Source organism: Oryctolagus cuniculus, chromosome 16, assembly GCF_964237555.1.
Source record: "Oryctolagus cuniculus chromosome 16, mOryCun1.1, whole genome shotgun sequence".
Classification (NCBI taxonomy): domain Eukaryota; kingdom Metazoa; phylum Chordata; class Mammalia; order Lagomorpha; family Leporidae; genus Oryctolagus; species Oryctolagus cuniculus.
The window spans coordinates 12,466,115-12,483,724 of record NC_091447.1 but is presented as its reverse complement, the minus strand read 5'-3'; the positions used below and the strand labels follow the sequence as shown (position 1 = coordinate 12,483,724).

General features: G+C 39.7%; 1 protein-coding gene across 5 annotated transcripts in view; it reads right to left on the bottom strand.

Annotated features, from left to right (window-relative positions):
- Positions 1 to 608: 608 nt before the first annotated feature.
- Positions 609 to 17,610, bottom strand: part of ITGB8 (integrin subunit beta 8) — a 91,360-nt gene continuing 74,358 nt past the window's right edge. For 4 of the 5 annotated variants that reach the window (XM_008261486.4, XM_070058399.1, XM_008261487.3 and 1 more), the window contains 6 exons: positions 16,607 to 16,747; positions 13,498 to 13,903; positions 9,971 to 10,196; positions 9,089 to 9,195; positions 6,162 to 6,325; positions 609 to 6,068 (listed from right to left, as the gene is read on the bottom strand). In XM_008261486.4, coding sequence (XP_008259708.3) covers positions 5,946 to 6,068; positions 6,162 to 6,325; positions 9,089 to 9,195; positions 9,971 to 10,196; positions 13,498 to 13,903; positions 16,607 to 16,747 — 1,167 coding nt within the window. In that variant the 3' untranslated portion in view covers positions 609 to 5,945. 5 annotated transcript variants of the gene reach the window in all.

Below are 17,610 nucleotides of genomic sequence, written 5' to 3'. Positions count from 1 at the left end.
GAGACCCCGGGCTAGCTTCCCCTCAACTCTCCAGCACAACACTTCCACCCACAGGCGGGTTACGCATCCCGTCTCCTTCTAGTGATGGAAGCTCCTTAGGGAAAGGGCATCTGCAGACATGTCTTTACGGAATTTTTAACGTGTGCACTACCTTCCTGCTTTATTCTTTATTATGTAACCTAGGAAGGTTACATAATGGAAAGTCACAGTACACGAGTGTTTGATAGATTTCAGTTGTTTTAAGTCTGACCCTCCAGAATGTACCGCTGAATGTGTAACATTACACTTGCATCGAGGTGATGGTAGAAGTCTCTATCAGGGGCAAAAGCCTGTTTTAACAGTTAGCTAATTTTTCAGTTCTTTTTTCACTAGGATGTTTCTTCTGTTTCCACACTTTGGCAGCTCTGGGAAGGCAAAGGGCAATTATCTGGTCTCACTTATTCACCATTGGCTGTACTGTTTCCCAGAAGTAGCATTTTTGGAATTATACCATGTCTTCTGCCCACAGCAGAGTGTGGACATCACATTTTCCTCTCATGACCTTGTACTAGCGCTCGGCAGCTTTGAAGGTCAAGTAGCACAAGGCAAATAAATCACCGTTCTGCACATTGGATCTTTACATTTTTATTTTAAGACAGAAAATTTCATATTGGTTAACACCTACATTGAAACAGAATGGTGCAATAGTGAAGGGCCTTGTCATAACTGTTGTAAGCTCTGTTAGAAAAATATACATCTCACAACAAACTACAGTGTCAGCTCTTTAATAAATACATAGAACGGAAGTTAGTAGTCAATCAGCTCTATAAACAGGTTCATATTGTAGTATGTAAAACCATCATATTCTCCAATCATCTGTATCAGTTAAGGCAATTTATGTTTATGAATAATTAAAAGCCAGAAATAACAGGATACATGTGAAGTGAAAATTTGTTTCTTAGTTGATTTATATTCAAATATTTTAATTTAAAAATACATTCTATATTAAAGTTCTTTTTACAAAGGCAGTACATGTTACGTGAGACAAATAGGGTTATGTTACTGATAATTTAAAAACATTTCTAAAATTTTTTTGCAGAGGTTTAAACAACTTTAATAAAGTAGCTGGTAAATGTAAAATAGCTTTAAAGATATGTTAAATATACACAATGGATTTCTATATTAATATGTGCAAATTTAATTTTTTATAATTTAGAATTAAAACATTATATATTCAACATTCTCAATAAATCTGTGTACCATACTTGTCATCGTGTAGTAATCTCATCAAAATCACATTTATCTGTAGGACAGTGTAAAATTGGTAAAAGTTCTTTACACAAATCACACATTTCCTATCTTTGATGATTGCAGTGTTTTTAAAATCATTATTGTGTTAGACAGTTTTAGCTGAAGTTGGCTGTTGAGGCTAGACACCTGATTAGAAAAGTTAGCTTACAAAGGTAAAATTTATGCAGAAAAAATATTCCAGGTAGATAAAAGAGTAGTGTTATTACTCTCAGATATTTCATTAACAGCTGCCCAGAGAGTTGAACAATTATTTCAAATAATTCAAATCACTTAAATATGCAGATTTACAACAGTCATTACACGGGCTTGAAGGTAAGTTTATCAGAGCCCGTGAAAAAATGAAAATGATAAAGAAGAATGAACAAGTAGGAAGACCCACGAGGAAAGTTGTTTTCCACTGTATGGATGGATTGCATCATATTTTTCTCCTGCCATTGACGTAAGGCATATAAGATACTGCAAAATCTAACTATGATGGTTTCATATCGTATTTTTTCCAGTTAATTCTGTTTAAAAGTGAGATGATCATATAAAAGGATCCCTTAGAAAGGAATAGAAAATATAAAACTTTGTTAACAAAACTGCAAGAAGCCCACCCAGTCGTATCAGTTAAGTTTGCTGAAACCATAATCATTAGCAAAGAGTATAATCAGGAGCCTGAAAGAGCTGTTGTAAATTAAAGATCTGCAGTATCTGACCAGATGAGCTCTCTATCGGTTGTATGTGATATAGTTGTACTGAATATTGGCTTCACATGTTATCATATGAGAGTTCACTCACATTCATGAGGCAAGGGATGCCCTTATAGCCATGAACATCCAGCTAACTTGGAATTAGTGTAATATGTATTCAAGCACAATATTTAACATTGCATCAATTGCAAGTGCCAACAATTGCAAGACAGATCACAATTTCAGATGTTCTATGGAAAATGTGAGTGTCTTGGAATCTATGAAATATGAACATGGAAGTGTAGAATCAATTACATGCAGCACTTTTGCTGTAGCAGAATTACAAAAGAAAAGGAGAATGAATTGAAAGATGCTAGTACTATATTTCTTTGCAAACGCATCTCAGTTTGCATTGGAGGAAATGGAGTTCTTAAGATCACAATAGACATGAACAGTCATAAATTAAATATATGAGTACACAAAACAGAACAAAAGGTGCACATAGCTGAGCTCCCAGGTCACCATATATCACTTGATACTTCCATGAAAGCATATATCTCAAATCCTTCAAAATGGACAGAAGCCCAAACAGTTATGAAAATTTCAAAATGTGACATTGTTAGGTTTTAATGGGTCTATGCTTGTTTAGGAGCATAGATTCAAAGGCGTTTTAAAATTGGTAAGGTGAATGGGAATCAAGAACTTCATTATATCAATCAATTCAGTGATTTTTTTCACTATTAAGTTTATGGAGCTTGAAACTTTAGGGCAACGTCTTGGAAACATGTGGAGGGAAAAACAGGAAGGAAAGGAAAAGTCACTGAGTGTAATCTATGTTATCAGGTACCAGAAGGAATACAGTGATGTGGAGAAAACCTTTCCATTCCATGGTCTACCACGACATACGTCAGTGTCTCAGGGATGTCTTCAATGAAGATTAAGTAAATATCTTTTAAAATATTGGGGATTTATTATTCCATGATGTGCTGCATCTGATGTATTCATCCATTAATTTTATTTATCAGTTTTGAAAAATTCACCTCCAGATATATTAATTCTGTTTAACCTTGGGCTTTTGGGGTTACTTTTGTAAATCAATGCCAAATTAAATATTTAGGACCCTGTCAGATTTTTAGTGAATTTTTTAATCTTTCAGGGAACTTCTAAGACTTAATAAATGTTAGCAGATTTCCAAAAGTACAGCGAACGCCTACAAATATATGTGCACTGCAGTGTAAAGATGTCCCCAGAGAAATCAGACGCACACAGCGCTCAGCTGTGTTGTAGTGTATGTATGGCACGTCTTTAAGTCATTACAAACTTCAGGGCACAAAATGCTGCCGTACCAAAGTGGTGTTCAAGTTCTAAATATTATTAACAAACTAAAATTTCTATAGTTGTATTTAATATCAATGAAACTCAAAAGGCTCCTGTAGTCCTAGTAGTTGAAAATAGGCTTTATGTACATAAATTATTTAATCTAAGAATACCCTGTGTCCCCTTATCTTTTAATTAATTCTAACTAGTCAAATATTAATTCTCTTTTCACAAACCATTATACAGAAAATATATCAATTATTCAAGTAAAAGATAAGCTCTAAAATATTTAAGAATTAGCTCATTAAGTTAAAAAAAAAAAACCGAAACAACAAGAAAGCACAAGATGTCATGAGCATAACTACAATCACCAGCTAGCACTGAGTTTCCTGTGAGAAAGTCTGCCCCTCCTTTGGTCACACTCTCTGTACACTATGCCACTAAGGCAAACTTGAGAGGGTAGAAAAATATACATCCTTGGTTTTTAAGGATCTCATTTTATTATACTCATATGGACATTCAGTCCATATGGCAATTAGTTTACTGTTCATTAACAGTGTAATGTCCCTTTAAGAAAATTTAGCATTTGAATCATGGATATCTTCCATTTTTGTATTTTAGAAGTTGTTAGGCATCCTTTTTTTTCCCTTTAAAATGGATAGTATGTGTTACAGGACACAAATGCACTTTGTACATAGTCTTGAGTAAGCAAAGGTTGCTCACATGAGTAAAACACAGTGCCACGTGTTGTTCATGTCCCCAGTCTCTATACGAGGAAGCAAGTGCCACGCCATGTAGGATCATCACTGCAGGGCTGTGACAGCCAGAGGAGCTGTGGTGTAGTTGGCTCCAGAGCAACTTATGAAAGGTTTCTCAGTCCTCTCTAGGGCTGTCTTCACCACCATGCAAATATCTAGTACTTAAGCTCAAGTACTAGAAGGCAGCAAATCTGGGAACTTAGTTAAAAGATGCTTTAAATAAATCCCTTTGTGCTCATAGGCAAAACTCTGTCCTACACACAGGCTTGTTGGACCACCAGCCAGGAGACCCAGATTGACCAAGTCCATGGGAATAGAGAGTTGTAAAGTTTTCTTTGAGGGAGAGAGAGCACAAGGCCTTTTTATCAAGGCCTCAAGCTGCGCACTGTACAACTGCAGGGGGCACTGTTCATCCAGGCTATGGAGTGTGTGCATTTCCCTGTGGGTGCGCCCTTTCAGGCTGGTGAGCAGGAAACACTGGAAGCCAATATGGAGAATTTGGTTTGAATTACTCATTTCAGCATTGCTTTGAAATGTCTTCTTATGTTCTTAAGACTTCAGTAAATCCCATTTAAAATTTTTTGTCAGTTGGATATCTTAAAGAGGTAGCATGATATTGTGCAATGAACACTGGCCCAGCAATAAGACAGAAGCTTTTTCCTAATGCTGTCACTTTATCAGTTGGGTGTGTTTCAAGACATCATTTAAATTTTCTGAGTCTCAGTTCCCTGACTTACTAGACAGGTGAATGAGCTTATTTAAATCATCTTCCCTCTTCTGATTTTATACCTGTATGAGTTCTGGTGGGTATGGTTGGGTAATCCAGAGAAAGCATGACTTTCTAGGTCGAACTGAAGGGCAAATAGAGCTGCTCATTTAAAAAACCCCTAACAGCTATTTGCACTCAAAACTGTGAAAGAGAACTCATTCAATTGCTTGAGGCAAACTTTCTAAATGGCTTGCAGAATTTACCTTAATGACTACACAAATGAAAGGGTTGAACAATCCATCCAGTTTACCAGGTGAAGAAGAAATCAAAACACTAGGTCTGCAAACAATGAAGCTATTCCGGTTTGGACAACAGTTTACAGTGTTTCTCATTAACATTCAGCCTTTAAAACCAGTATTCTAATAAAGTGACATTGTATTATTAGTTCTGTATGCAGTAGTAACTTAGCACTTATTCAGTCCAGTCATTTGTGACATATAAACTTATCCTGCAGGGGAGAAAAACAAACTACAAAGAGAAAGAGGAGAGAGTGTTAGAATTTGCAACCATCTTGAAAAAAAGAAAAGATCAACACACATGCATTAAACTATACAGTTTCAGAAGCAATATCCCTTAATATTAAGCTTTCATATGTTCACCTCTTGAATAAATGAGACACTAACCATTTATTCATCTAGTTGTTCTTGTCTACTCATTGCCAACAGTTGAAGTGTTGGGCAAAATTGGCCTAAAACATCCGGTGTAACTACCAGATGATATTTTTCGTCTGCATGGTCAATGCAGGGATCACTGTACCCTTGTGGTGGCACAATGCAACTCTCTCACAGCGTTGTCTCTCTCTCTCTGGGAAGCATAGGAATGGAAGGTACCTGTAAAGTGTAATCAGTGCTCTTCAGATGATCTACATTCTAGGTTGATCTAAATAAGTTATATATTACAGTAAAGTGCTACAATGACACTAGTCTCAAACAGTAGTAAGACATTTTTCTCTGAAAAATTCAGCAGCTATGTGAGTCACATGACGATGAGGATGCTTGGCAGTCTTCACTCGAATCCATCCAGCAACTGGCACAATCTGGAACAATCTGTCTCCTCCTGTGACTTTTAGAACTATCCTTTTTTAGGAGCAGTTATTGAAAAATCAGTTTCCCACAAAGTATTTTTTTAAATCTTTTTTTCTTAGAAGTTGCACCTGAAAGTTTCATGAGCATTTAATTTACTGATATCCAATTTTATCTCTTCAGGTTTCTCACGTCGGTAGGTCACTGCTCTTGTGCAAACACTCTGCAGAATCAGCTTATCCTTGACGGAGAAGAAATATTGTTGTTAGTTAAGGGCCTAAATAATGTAGCTAGACAATAATTACTGGCAGCATTTTTTTTTTAATTCACTGACCTTTTTTGAGGCTGACACTCTGTAATCTGAGGAGGACTTGATTTTACTGCTATTCCATTGTAGTATCACTTGTCTAATGATCAGGATTTTAAGCAACCCAATCAAGAACGTGACTATGAATATGATGAAAAAAATCCTCAAGTAGCTTGGGCTAGAGAAACACTCTGTAATAAAGTAAACAAATAAATGGATTAAAAATCAGTATGAGGAGATCAGAGGATGGTACCAAGCAACTTATGCTGAGAGCTCAATGAATAGGACCAGAGATATTTGCAAACCTATATTTTTAAAATAGGGGATTCACATGACATGATTGCTGGCTCAAAAAAGTATTCTCTCTAATTTTATTGCATATTTCTTATAAAAATATTTTCAATAGATAGCCTCCCTTAGGGGAATATCCATGCTAATGGGAGCCTCCCTTAGGGGAATATCCATGCTAATGGGATTCAATAACATTTTTTTTTGCAGCTTGATGCTTTAATTGTATTAACTGGAATGTGTCCAAATCCCTTAACCAAACATAATTTTATCCATGACAGAGAAAAGGACACTTTTTGTAGTGTTTACTGTTGATCACTAAGTGGAAAATAGGATTTTAAACAATTATCTAACAGCTCTGGGCATGAGCATATGTTTCCCTTATTATTTTGTTGCACACCAGTAATGGAAAATTAAGTAAACATCTACAGAATCTAAAATCGGTACTAGATGAACAAATATTTCCTCTGAAGTTGCAGTGTAGGTTTTCATTATTATTACACATGGCTTCTCCAGGAAATGGGAGTGTCCAGTTTGGGACACACTCAAATCTCTTCCTCAATTTTATTAATTTCTTTTTTTACTCGTCTGTTAGCTAAATCTACTCCATTTTCTACTAAAATTTCCACCCTATTTTTTTTCAAGGACAGATAATTTCCAGTTGGAGGGGAAAAAAGCAGCAGTGTGAAGAGCACGCTAGATCTCTGCTTCAGCACCAGGCCTTTGGCACAGCGTCCTTGGAAAGCGGACAGGCTTGGTTGCTGCCAGTGGTATTACTCTAATCGGAGGGGAACATGGTTGCACAATAGACAAGTATTCCAGGGAACTCAACAGCTGTCCCAGATTCAGAAAGTGACTTCCTGGCTAAAGAGGCATTTGTGCCTCTGCCCATTCTCCAGGCATGGGGAGGAGCCCTTGAACGTGAAGGGTCTCCAGGGAGGCGACTGGCCAAGGCCTGGGGTAGCACATCCCCAGTTTATAGGTGATCTGAGTTAGAACTCCCAGGGACCAGCACGTGGGGCTCTTGGATCCACCAAGAGCTCGGTGATGAGAGGCAAGGGGTGCTCTCTCCAGCTGGGAAGGCAGAGGAGCCTTCCTTCTGGTCGGCAATCAGTTAACTTGAAAGAATGGACAAAGGCAGAGGCCCCAGGGCTCCTACTGGAACGGAAACCCTAAATACCAGAGCACGTCTCCAGCCATGTCGGGGTGGACTCCAAGGCGCTCTCAAAATGGTGCCCTGGAGTCTTCCGCAGTGACTTGCGGGGTCACGACGCGCAGGATGCATTTTGTCATTTGCCTTGGCTGATTCCAGACCAGTCACCCAGCCAAGCAGATGCTCAGAGGGGGCACGTGGCTGGATTCCCCTCTCTGGCCTCCTGCCCGGTAGGAGCTTAGCCAGAGAGACCGAAAGAACACTCTTTAAGTGTGATTGAGCGGACGGATCTCAGAGGTGCCTAACAGAAGCCTTTTCCCCACTCCTTGCACAAGAGTTGTGACGAGGAGGGGATCTCCCTCGCAGCTGACACATTTTAGGGACGTTTCTAACAGGGTAGGGTAGAAGACATTTTCAGGGTGCAAATCCGCTACCTTTTCAACCGTTGCTAGGGGTGGTCAAACATTTTCCTCTGACCCATGCTTTTCTTAGTTTTGGTCAGGCCGGGGCTTTTCCTAAGAAGTTTTAGGCAATTTTTTTTATGGTAACAACAGCTAAATCAGGAGTGTTTACTGAACATTATAAATGACATGTTGATAGCGAGGGCCCTTTTATTAGAAAAGGCACTTGGCTTTCTGGAGTGATTGCTGTAGCCCCAGCTGGCAGCACATGGGTTCTGTTCAGAGCCAAATCCATTACGGGCTAAGACCAGTGTGGTTGCAAAGCAAAAGGGAGAGAAAGCTCTAGTGAAAGTTTGCTTCTGTGTTCCATCTCTGCAAGAGCTGCACTTTTTCTTACTGGCATGGTGGTGCTGGTGGTGGGGGCAGCCCTGAAATAGTAGATGCAATCGGAATGTTTCCAGTGAGGACACGATTTCAAGGTTTATTCTAATTCAGATAAAGTTCCATACCTCAAACCTGTGCAATGCTGGCTCTGGCTTTTTGGGTTCTACGGAGTTTTTAGTTTAAATAGTCTTTAGGCACAGGTCTCATGTATTTCCCCGATTTCTGTGTCATCTTTAGATTCCTCTTTGATGATCACTGACTCAGTGCCGCGTGGCCTTTTCAATTTGTTATTGCCTCCGTTTCACAGATCAGAAAACTGAAACCCAGGGAGATTTTCTAAGAGGGCTGAGAATTTTTTTTTTTGAAAATGATTTATTTATTTGAAAGGCAAAATGACAGGAAGTGGGGGGTGGGGACAGAGAGAGAGAGCAAGAGTGAGAGCGAGAGCGAGAGCGAGAGAATCTACCATCCACTGGTTCACTCTCTAAAAGCCTGCAACAGGGCAGTTGCTGGGTGGGCTAGGCTGAAGCCAGAACTCGATCTGGGTGTTCCATGTGGGTGGTAAGAATACAAGGAATGGATCCATCATTGCTGCCTCCCAGGGTGTACCTCAGCAGGAAACTGGAATCAGAAGTGGAGTGGGACTGCAGGTGCCTCAGATGGGGACTTAACCTCTGTGCCCCACAGTGGCCCTTCCCCAGTGCCTTGATTGTCCAGTGTCGGTTTACCTGATGCCTGCTCCACATAAGGCTGCTCCGTGGAAGCACATGAGGTTCTACACTGATCAAGTATAGCCTGGGACAGATTGTGAGGGTGAAGGCATTGCACACAATTCCTGAAGGGGAAATGGAAGGGAAAATCTTTATTCTTTAAAAAAGTGTTGGCTGTCAAATGTTCTGTGAGAAATACAAGAATACATCTGCAATGACCAGTTTAAATTTCAACAGGTTCATTAGAAATAACTCCATCATTATATTGAAGTACTGCATTTCCAAATTAACCAATAATGAACAGCTAATTATCAAACCCGTTATTGGGAAATTACTTAGTTTAATTAAAAACTATTATTGGGAAATTAATTAGAAACCAATAAACAACAATGTCACCTTCATTTAACATATTAATCACTTTTAGAGGACTTCATAACCACTCTCGTTCTTTATCATTAAAATAGAGTAATAACAGCTAACATTTATCCTATGATTACCATGTACCAAGAACAAAGGTGGTATTCTTACATGAAGCATTAACTTATTCAGAATTGTAGCATGGTATTATTTACTGATTTTCAATATCAGCAAACAAAGGCATGGAAACTTCTAAAGCTTGTCCTAGATCACATAGCCAACTAATAATAAGCTGGGTAGCCCATATATTCAGGAACCTATTTCAAAAGCACTAAGGCCACAGTGAATTTATTCTGATGCTTCCAAAGCTTTCTACAGCAAAAGGTTTGAATTTCCACCTCCTCTAACATCCACTCAACACTTTTTAGGGTAATGGTAAGAATTCACCAGGCAACTGTCAAGACTAAGAAATGCAGGAATGAGGAGGACAGGTAGCCTTCACGAGGGCTGCTTTAAGACTGACTGGAGACACAGGAATCGTACCAGTTTTCACTGCAGGCTGTAGGACATGTGGGACAGTGTTCACAGAAGCGACCGATGCTCCTGGGATCGCTGCACTCGCACCTGCCACACACACACGTGCCTCTTCCGCTGCACACTTGGCCCTTGGAATTGACACAGTGCTGGGCTGCTGCTGACGGGCACTGGCACCGATCCCCTTCCCAGCCACTGAAGCATTGGCATCTGCCCGCTTCACACTCTCCATGCCCTGCAACACAGACACCCCAGGACCTCAGTTGCCGAGTCCTTGATTTTGTGAAGAGCTCCCAGATGTGGATTCCCATCCTGTCTCCTTGGAAACACAGTGATGCTCAAGTGAGGGGGAACAGCGTTGTTTTCTATTTGGTTGACATCTACAATGCCAGGACTTAGAGGTACAGCTCTTTGCAAAGCAGTTCTATTGTAGACCATCTCCCGACGCTAATGTATTGGGCTAACATGTGTGCAGGGTGTCCCCAAGTCACTGGCAGCCCAGTCACTTGAGTGCCCTTGCCCGGTGTTAAGTTAAAAACACACAACTATAAAGAAGTGACAAAGGCTGCAGTAATGTTGTCTGAGTTGAAATCAGTAAAATAAGAGTATGTGAGTAACGTAATCCATTCTCTCAGCCTCATTATTACAAGTCTGGGATAACTGAGAGGCAGACGAGTGCTTCTTGCTGCCAACACCATTTAAAGATACCAGGAAGCAGACTGACTAATCCTTTCACACCCTCAGTACATTTAAAATTATTTAAAAGATTTAACAGGCATATAACATTGTATGTATCTGTGAGGAACCATGCGATCTTTTGGCTTGTGCACACATTTTGAAATGTACTATCAGCGTAAAAATAGCTCTCTTTTCAGACATTTAGCATGTCTTTATGGTGAAAGCAGCCAAAATTCCATCTTCTAGCTTGCTGGTTGCTGGTTTTTGAGAGATACACGGTACATTAACTTTATCTATGGCCACCCTGTACAGTGGATCCACAGACATCCCTACTCCTTTCTAGCTATAACCTAGTGCCTTTTTTTTTTTTTTTTTTTTTTTTTTTTTACAGGCAGAGTGGACAGTGAGAGAGAGAGACAGAGAGAAAGGTCTTCCTTTTGCCATTGGTTCACCCTCCAATGGCCGCCACGGCCGGCGTGCTGCGGCTGGCGCATCCCGCTGATCTGATGGCAGGAGCCAGGTGCTTATCCTGGTCTCCCATGGGGTGCAGGGCCCAAGCACTTGGGCCATCCTCCACTGCACTCCCGGGCGACAGCAGAGAGCTGGCCTGGAAGAGGGGCAACCGGGACAGAATCCGGCGCCCTGACTGGGACTAGAACCTGGTGTGCCGGCGCTGCTAGGCGGAGGATTAGCCTATTGAGCCGCGGCACCGGCCTAACCTAGTGCTCTTAATTAAGCTTTCCCCAACCCTTCTTTCTCCCTTGCCTCCTCAGTCTCTTGTAGCCACCATTATAACCTTCATTTCTATGACATCACCATCTCCAAATATGAGTGAGATCATGTGATCCTTGTCTTTCTGTGCTTGGTTTGCTCTGCTTAGCAGTTTCAGTCATGTTGTTACAAATCACAAGATTTCATCCTTTTTATGGCTGAGTAGTATTTCTTTGTATAATAGCTTAATGGGCATGTCCTTAACTACATGGTGAGCTCTTATTTGGTGATAAATGAAAAAAAAATAAACAAGATGGTGTGTGTTTGGAGGGGTGGGGTGGAGGCACTTATGCACACAGGCAAGTTGAAGTAATGTTTTCTATATATAATTAAACAGATGTTAGACTGAATAAAGTAGCCAAAATTTAGTATGACAAAGGGAACTAGAAATCATAAGGGGCTTACATTTTATTGGGGTATATAATGTTTCCTAAATGCACGTGTCCACAAATCAGCCGATCTGCATTCACTCCTTCCTTTCTCCCTCCCTCCTTCTCTCCCTCCCTCGCTTCCTTCCTTCCTTCTCCCACTCGCTCTGTCCCTTCTCGTATGCTGAGCACCTTAGAGTGGCTGCCCCAGGGTCCACGGCGGCAGGATCTGCCCAGTGTAAAACTAATGAGCTCCAGGCCAAACAGACGTCTGTCAGACTCTGTTCCTCTGTCGGCTGTGTGCCAAACCCTAGCCAGCTGACCTGTGAACATGTGTTTTTCCCTGCAGAGGAAACGAGTGGCGAAAACTCATGTCAGCCCTGCAGTGTGCACTTCAACACAGACAATTCAAAGCAGATCCTCCCCGCCTGCAGCTCAGAGCACCAGAGTTCTACAGAAGGGCTAGTTCTTGAATTTTTGACATGTCACTGTAATCACAGTGGGATCCTCATTGTATCTGGAATTTGTTTGAGAGACTGGATGCTGTAGGAGATGATTTCAGTAAATTCTTTCTCCCCTCTGTAAAATATTTCTCATCTCTGTAACATGCAGTAGACAAACTGCTGATTCATTCTTATGTCACCTAGAAATCTAATTCATCCTACTCACAATGCCAGTTATAGCTGAATAAATGCTTGGGATTTAAAATATTCTATGTATGTAACAGGATATAAAGGCAACTTGCCATCACATATTTAGATGCTGTAGGACCATTTTTGGTTTATACAAGAATATAAAATTTATTTTTTATAAGTTTGTTACTTTCTATGTCCTTAGGACAATGAATTATTTCTGCTCATCAATAATTTAACACATATTTGCTAAATGAAAATATTACCAGGGTTTTTTTTTTTTTTTATAATACGTAGACTCAGCACATTGTTACAGGGGCGTTTCCACAGAAATGACTGTTTATTTAAGTCATTTAAAAATAATACTTTGCTTTCATTTCCAAATGTGTACAAATTTTCTCTAATCTAACCTCTAGGTGGCGGCAAACCTAATTAGCCCATAGGAATTGTGATAACTTCATTTTCTGTTTGGTCTGTGTGTGGCCTCAGGAGCTAATCTTCCAGATTACTTAGTAAAACAGCATTTTCCTAAAGAATGCTGTCCTTTGGCAATTCTGTTGCTAGTGGTTTTCAAAAATTGGCTGGAGAGATTTAAATTATGCAGATTTATAATTCCAGCTACAATCATGCATTGAGAATTTTCCAATGAATGAAAAGTGTATTTTTATAGCTCAGTTCTCATTATCCTGATAGAAATAAAACCCTCTGAGTCAACTGGGGGGAGTGACCATTAACTAGAATGAATCAGGTCCTTCTAGAATATCTGATTCTTCTAGAAGGTGGGTCAGCCATCATCAGCCATTTCCCTTTCAGATAGCTATCTTTATGAGATCAAGGAATACATGGAAATGACAATTAACTTTAGTTTTTATTTTAAAGTATTTCTTATATGAAGTAAGCTAAAATATAAATAGCAACATTTGAGGCAATAGGTCTTGTGCTGTTTCCTAATCCCACACATTAAGAAACATTGAAAATTAAATTCAGACTCAGTGGTGGTCATTTGTAAGATGAGACGTAAGGGACTCTCACTGATATGCCAGTGTCTTCGTGACCACAAAGACAGACTGTGTCCACCCATACTCACCAGCACACAGACTGCCATGATGATAGGGACAGGAAAAGTCATCTTTTTCACAGTATTTTCCATACACTTTTCCAAGCTTCATCTTGTGACATAGGCATTTCCCACAAACGCAAACCCCTCGGCCACTGCACACCGGTTGGTCCTCGTGGGCCTTGCAGCCCTGACTGGGAGATTGTGCTTCCTCTTGACGACACTGACTCTCCTGGCACTGGGGACACGTGGAATCCAGGGGTGCTTCCTCGGCACACTTCGCTGCACCTCCTCTGCTGGCCTCACACTCACAGCCACAGTTTTGGTGTATATGGATTTTACTGGTTTCATTGAAACCAATAGGTTTGATTATTGCATAGTTCTTCCCTCCTGTGACACTGCATTTTTCCATTGTCACTGTTACATTGAAGAGCACCTAAATTGAGATTGAGGAAATAGATTTACATACATTGATTATTTTATCACCAATATTATAACTGCTAAGATTTGAATTGATAATATACTATCTTGAAGACATGAGTAATATTTGTAAAATACACATGAATCTCTTTTATAAGTAGATGCAGCTTCCCTTTTCAAGGTCATTTGCTTCTTAATTAATACCTAATTATTATTAGTTAATTCAGGCATTTATTTCTTAATTGTTAATAATTAATAAATTAATTAATAACTAGGGAGTTGAAGGATGCAATGGTTGCTAATATTGCACTATTAAAGAGACTAAGCCTATTTAAAGCATCTACTCCACCATTATGATTAATTTCTTAGCAGATTTGAGAAAGAATAGAGCATTGGTCCGAATTCAGTCCCAAAATGTGGGATTATTGAATACCTGGTGCTAGAGAGAGCAAGTAAACCCAAGCAAAGGGCTCTGCTCCGCTGGTGTAAAACCCTGAGATGAGATACTCAACCAAACAGCTTTCTTTCCTTCCTGTTTTCTAGGGTGCTAAGTTTCAGAGTCACATTTTCTTTTATACAGGGTGCCAAAGGAGGAAAATATGAGGTTTACTATGATCAGTCAAGGACAAAAGATTTAGACGTCTCACTCTCAAATCTTAGATCTTCAAGATGAGGTCAAATATTTATCCCAGAGGGAAGAGTTACTCCAGAACCAAGGAAGAGGACCGCCAGGCTTTGGTTTCCCTCCTGAAACTACAATGCCCTTCCCTCGGCCACTTTTTCCATTTGCTCTATTTCTTCTTTTTGCACAGCACAATTGGTTTGATGTGTCCACTTATAGTTGACCTGCCTTACCATCTTCAGGTCATTTGTTACATAAGAAGGTTGTATATTTTGTGGCCTTAAACAGAAATCTATTTAATTAGCATATATGTAATTAAATATACATAAAATCTAAATGTAAGTTTATTTATGCATAAGGAAGTAGAATCGGTCTCATTAAAATCAATACAGTTGGTTTGCACTTGAAATAGTTTTTGTTTTTAGGATTGTTAAGGATTAACAGATGTGTATGGTAATGTGGCCCCTGCCGTTCTGAACAGTGGAACAAAACTTAGGGTTGATGTAATTAGGAGGGAGGGCAAATGAATATTCCTCAGAGTCAAACTGCTTATGTTACTTGGTTGAAAGTGGAGGGGAAAGGGGATACAGGCAAAGAAGAGGGGGAAAAAAGTAAGAAATCAGGAAAATACTTCTTCTAAAATAGAGATTTTTGAAAGAAAGAACTACTCATAAAAAATTGGGTTTCATCACTCACTATCTTTTGCTAGTAAAAGTTTTCTCTGTATTTAAATCATAAATATTTTGTAAACTGCTGTGTGATACCTTTTGAACAAAATCCAAAGAGTGATTATAGAGGGAACTACAGAATTAGAAGCTTGCAATAATTAGTTTAAAATATACAGCTCAGAGGAAAAATATATGTGCTATTGCAGATTCTAAAATTTCCAAGATGGGATAATATATTCTAATTAAGGAGAAAGGAAAATTCTTTCTTTTTGATCTTAGAATAATAGGACTTTCCATCTCTTTCAATAACTCTTTACCTATAGCATGCCATTGAAGTAATTAACAATACCATAATACCTGAGAGGTGGAAGAAACAGGGATTAGAAATCCTATAGTCCCAGCCATTTATTTAATATATTTATTTAAAAATTATTTATTTAAAAATTATTTAAAATGAATAGAGTGTGTGTTTGGCAGGGGGTCAGGTCTCTACTTGGGGCACCTGCAGGTCAGAGGGCCTGGATTTGAGTCCTGGCTCTTCCTAATTTCAGCTTCCTGCTCATGTGCATTCTGGGAGGCAGCAGGTGATGGTTGAAGGTTGATGGATCCTTGCCATCCACATGGGAAACTTGGCATTCGGGGAGTGTCTCTCTCTCCTCCTACCCAACTCTCTGCCTTTCACATAAAAATTAAATAAATGTATAAAAAGGTTAAAATGAGGCAATTGCTGCCCCACGAGGTGAATGACTCAGTGAAAATCAGTTCGCCTTTCAAGGATTGTGTGCCTTGCTCTGCACTCTGGCAATCCTCAGAGAATATCTCCTCTGCTTCCCTGTCCTTCTGCTGGGGGTGATCGGGGCCTCTCTTCCTTATGCCTCATCCTTTACAGTTAAGTGATGCCACTTCTCTTTTCTTAGGAGATTCTTAGTAAGTGTCCCAACCTCCTCACTCATGCTGAGTGTACCAGCACCATCACAAACTGAAAGACCTCAGAATTCCCAGCCTTCATCCTCTGCTCCCTCATTCCCACTCTTTTCTGTGTCTTGATGCTTTCAGTTTCACATTCACTCTGAAAACCCGCAGATTTGAAACCAAGATGGTATTCTATCACCACTAGGTCTGAGACAACTTACTGAAGAGATGTGACTTTTCTAACCTATGCTGGTTGTGACAACCGCTTTAGGAGCTACTCATTATTATTAAGGAAGAGCTTAATTGAATATATTGATTTATTTTAACTTGAAAGTTAATGAGAATAGTCAATTGAATTTAAACAAACAGGAACATTGTGAAGAGACGATGCAAGATACAGGGAGCATAAATAGGACGCTTGGAATAAATATGTCAAGATGTCAACAGTGGTTTGATTTTTCTATGAGCAAGCACGCCAAACAACTTAGTTTCCTGTAAGTCAGAATGGCTCACTCACACGTACTTCGTCACTGCTTGTTACATTGCTGCATCCTTCCGTGCCCAGCTTCCTGGATCCATCTGGACAGATGGCTGTGACGTTAAAGTAGACGCCTGGCACTTTGCTTTCCACCTGCACTTTCACTTCTGAAATGAGTTTCTGCAGAGACATCGTTTTTTAATTACACTCTATCGCCATTTCCAACGTAAGCAACAAAGCAGAGTCAAGCTTATTAAATCATTTTAGACTCAGCTGTTAACTAAATCCAAGAGTCTGCTCTGCAAAGGATGAATAAGAACCACATTTTCACAGTGACCTGAGAATATGTGAAATACTGAAGGGTTAGATTATCTGCACAGAAACGCCTGTATTTTCCCACGTATTTCCCATGACCGTGCATTTTGATCATTTCAAAGAGATTTCTCACTCAGCCTGTGTTACAAAGATAATCATTTTAAATCCAATAATACTGACACATATTTTAAAGAAAACATTGCGAACACATTCATCATCACAAGTGGCCATTCTTGACAGATTGAAATGTGGAACACAGCTCTGATGCACTCAGCTGCTACAGTTCGGCTTCCAACGCTTCAGACTGACATGGAAGCCAAAATGCCTACTGATCTAGGACTATGAGGTACAATTTCAGGGGGAGACCATTGCTATACTGCAGGTACAAGAAGCACCTGATAGATGTCCTATCAGATTCTTCAAGGCCTGGAGGTAAAGAACAGCTGGAGTTTGCTCCTGCTTCTTCAGCTCATGAGCTGTGTAACTGTTGGTTAATTTGCTTAGTTTCTCTGCACCTTGGTTTCTACAAATGTATTTGTAAAATGGGACTGCTGACCCTTGCCATATAGGTCAAATGTGAGGACTATATGAGATTATATGTGGAAAATGACTGGTTCTTAGTGGCATGAAAGTAATTGTCACTATTATCAAAACATCGTAACATGTTCTAACCAGAAATGACCCAGTTTTAGAGAGCAGATATTCAAATTCTTGGCCATCAGCATCCA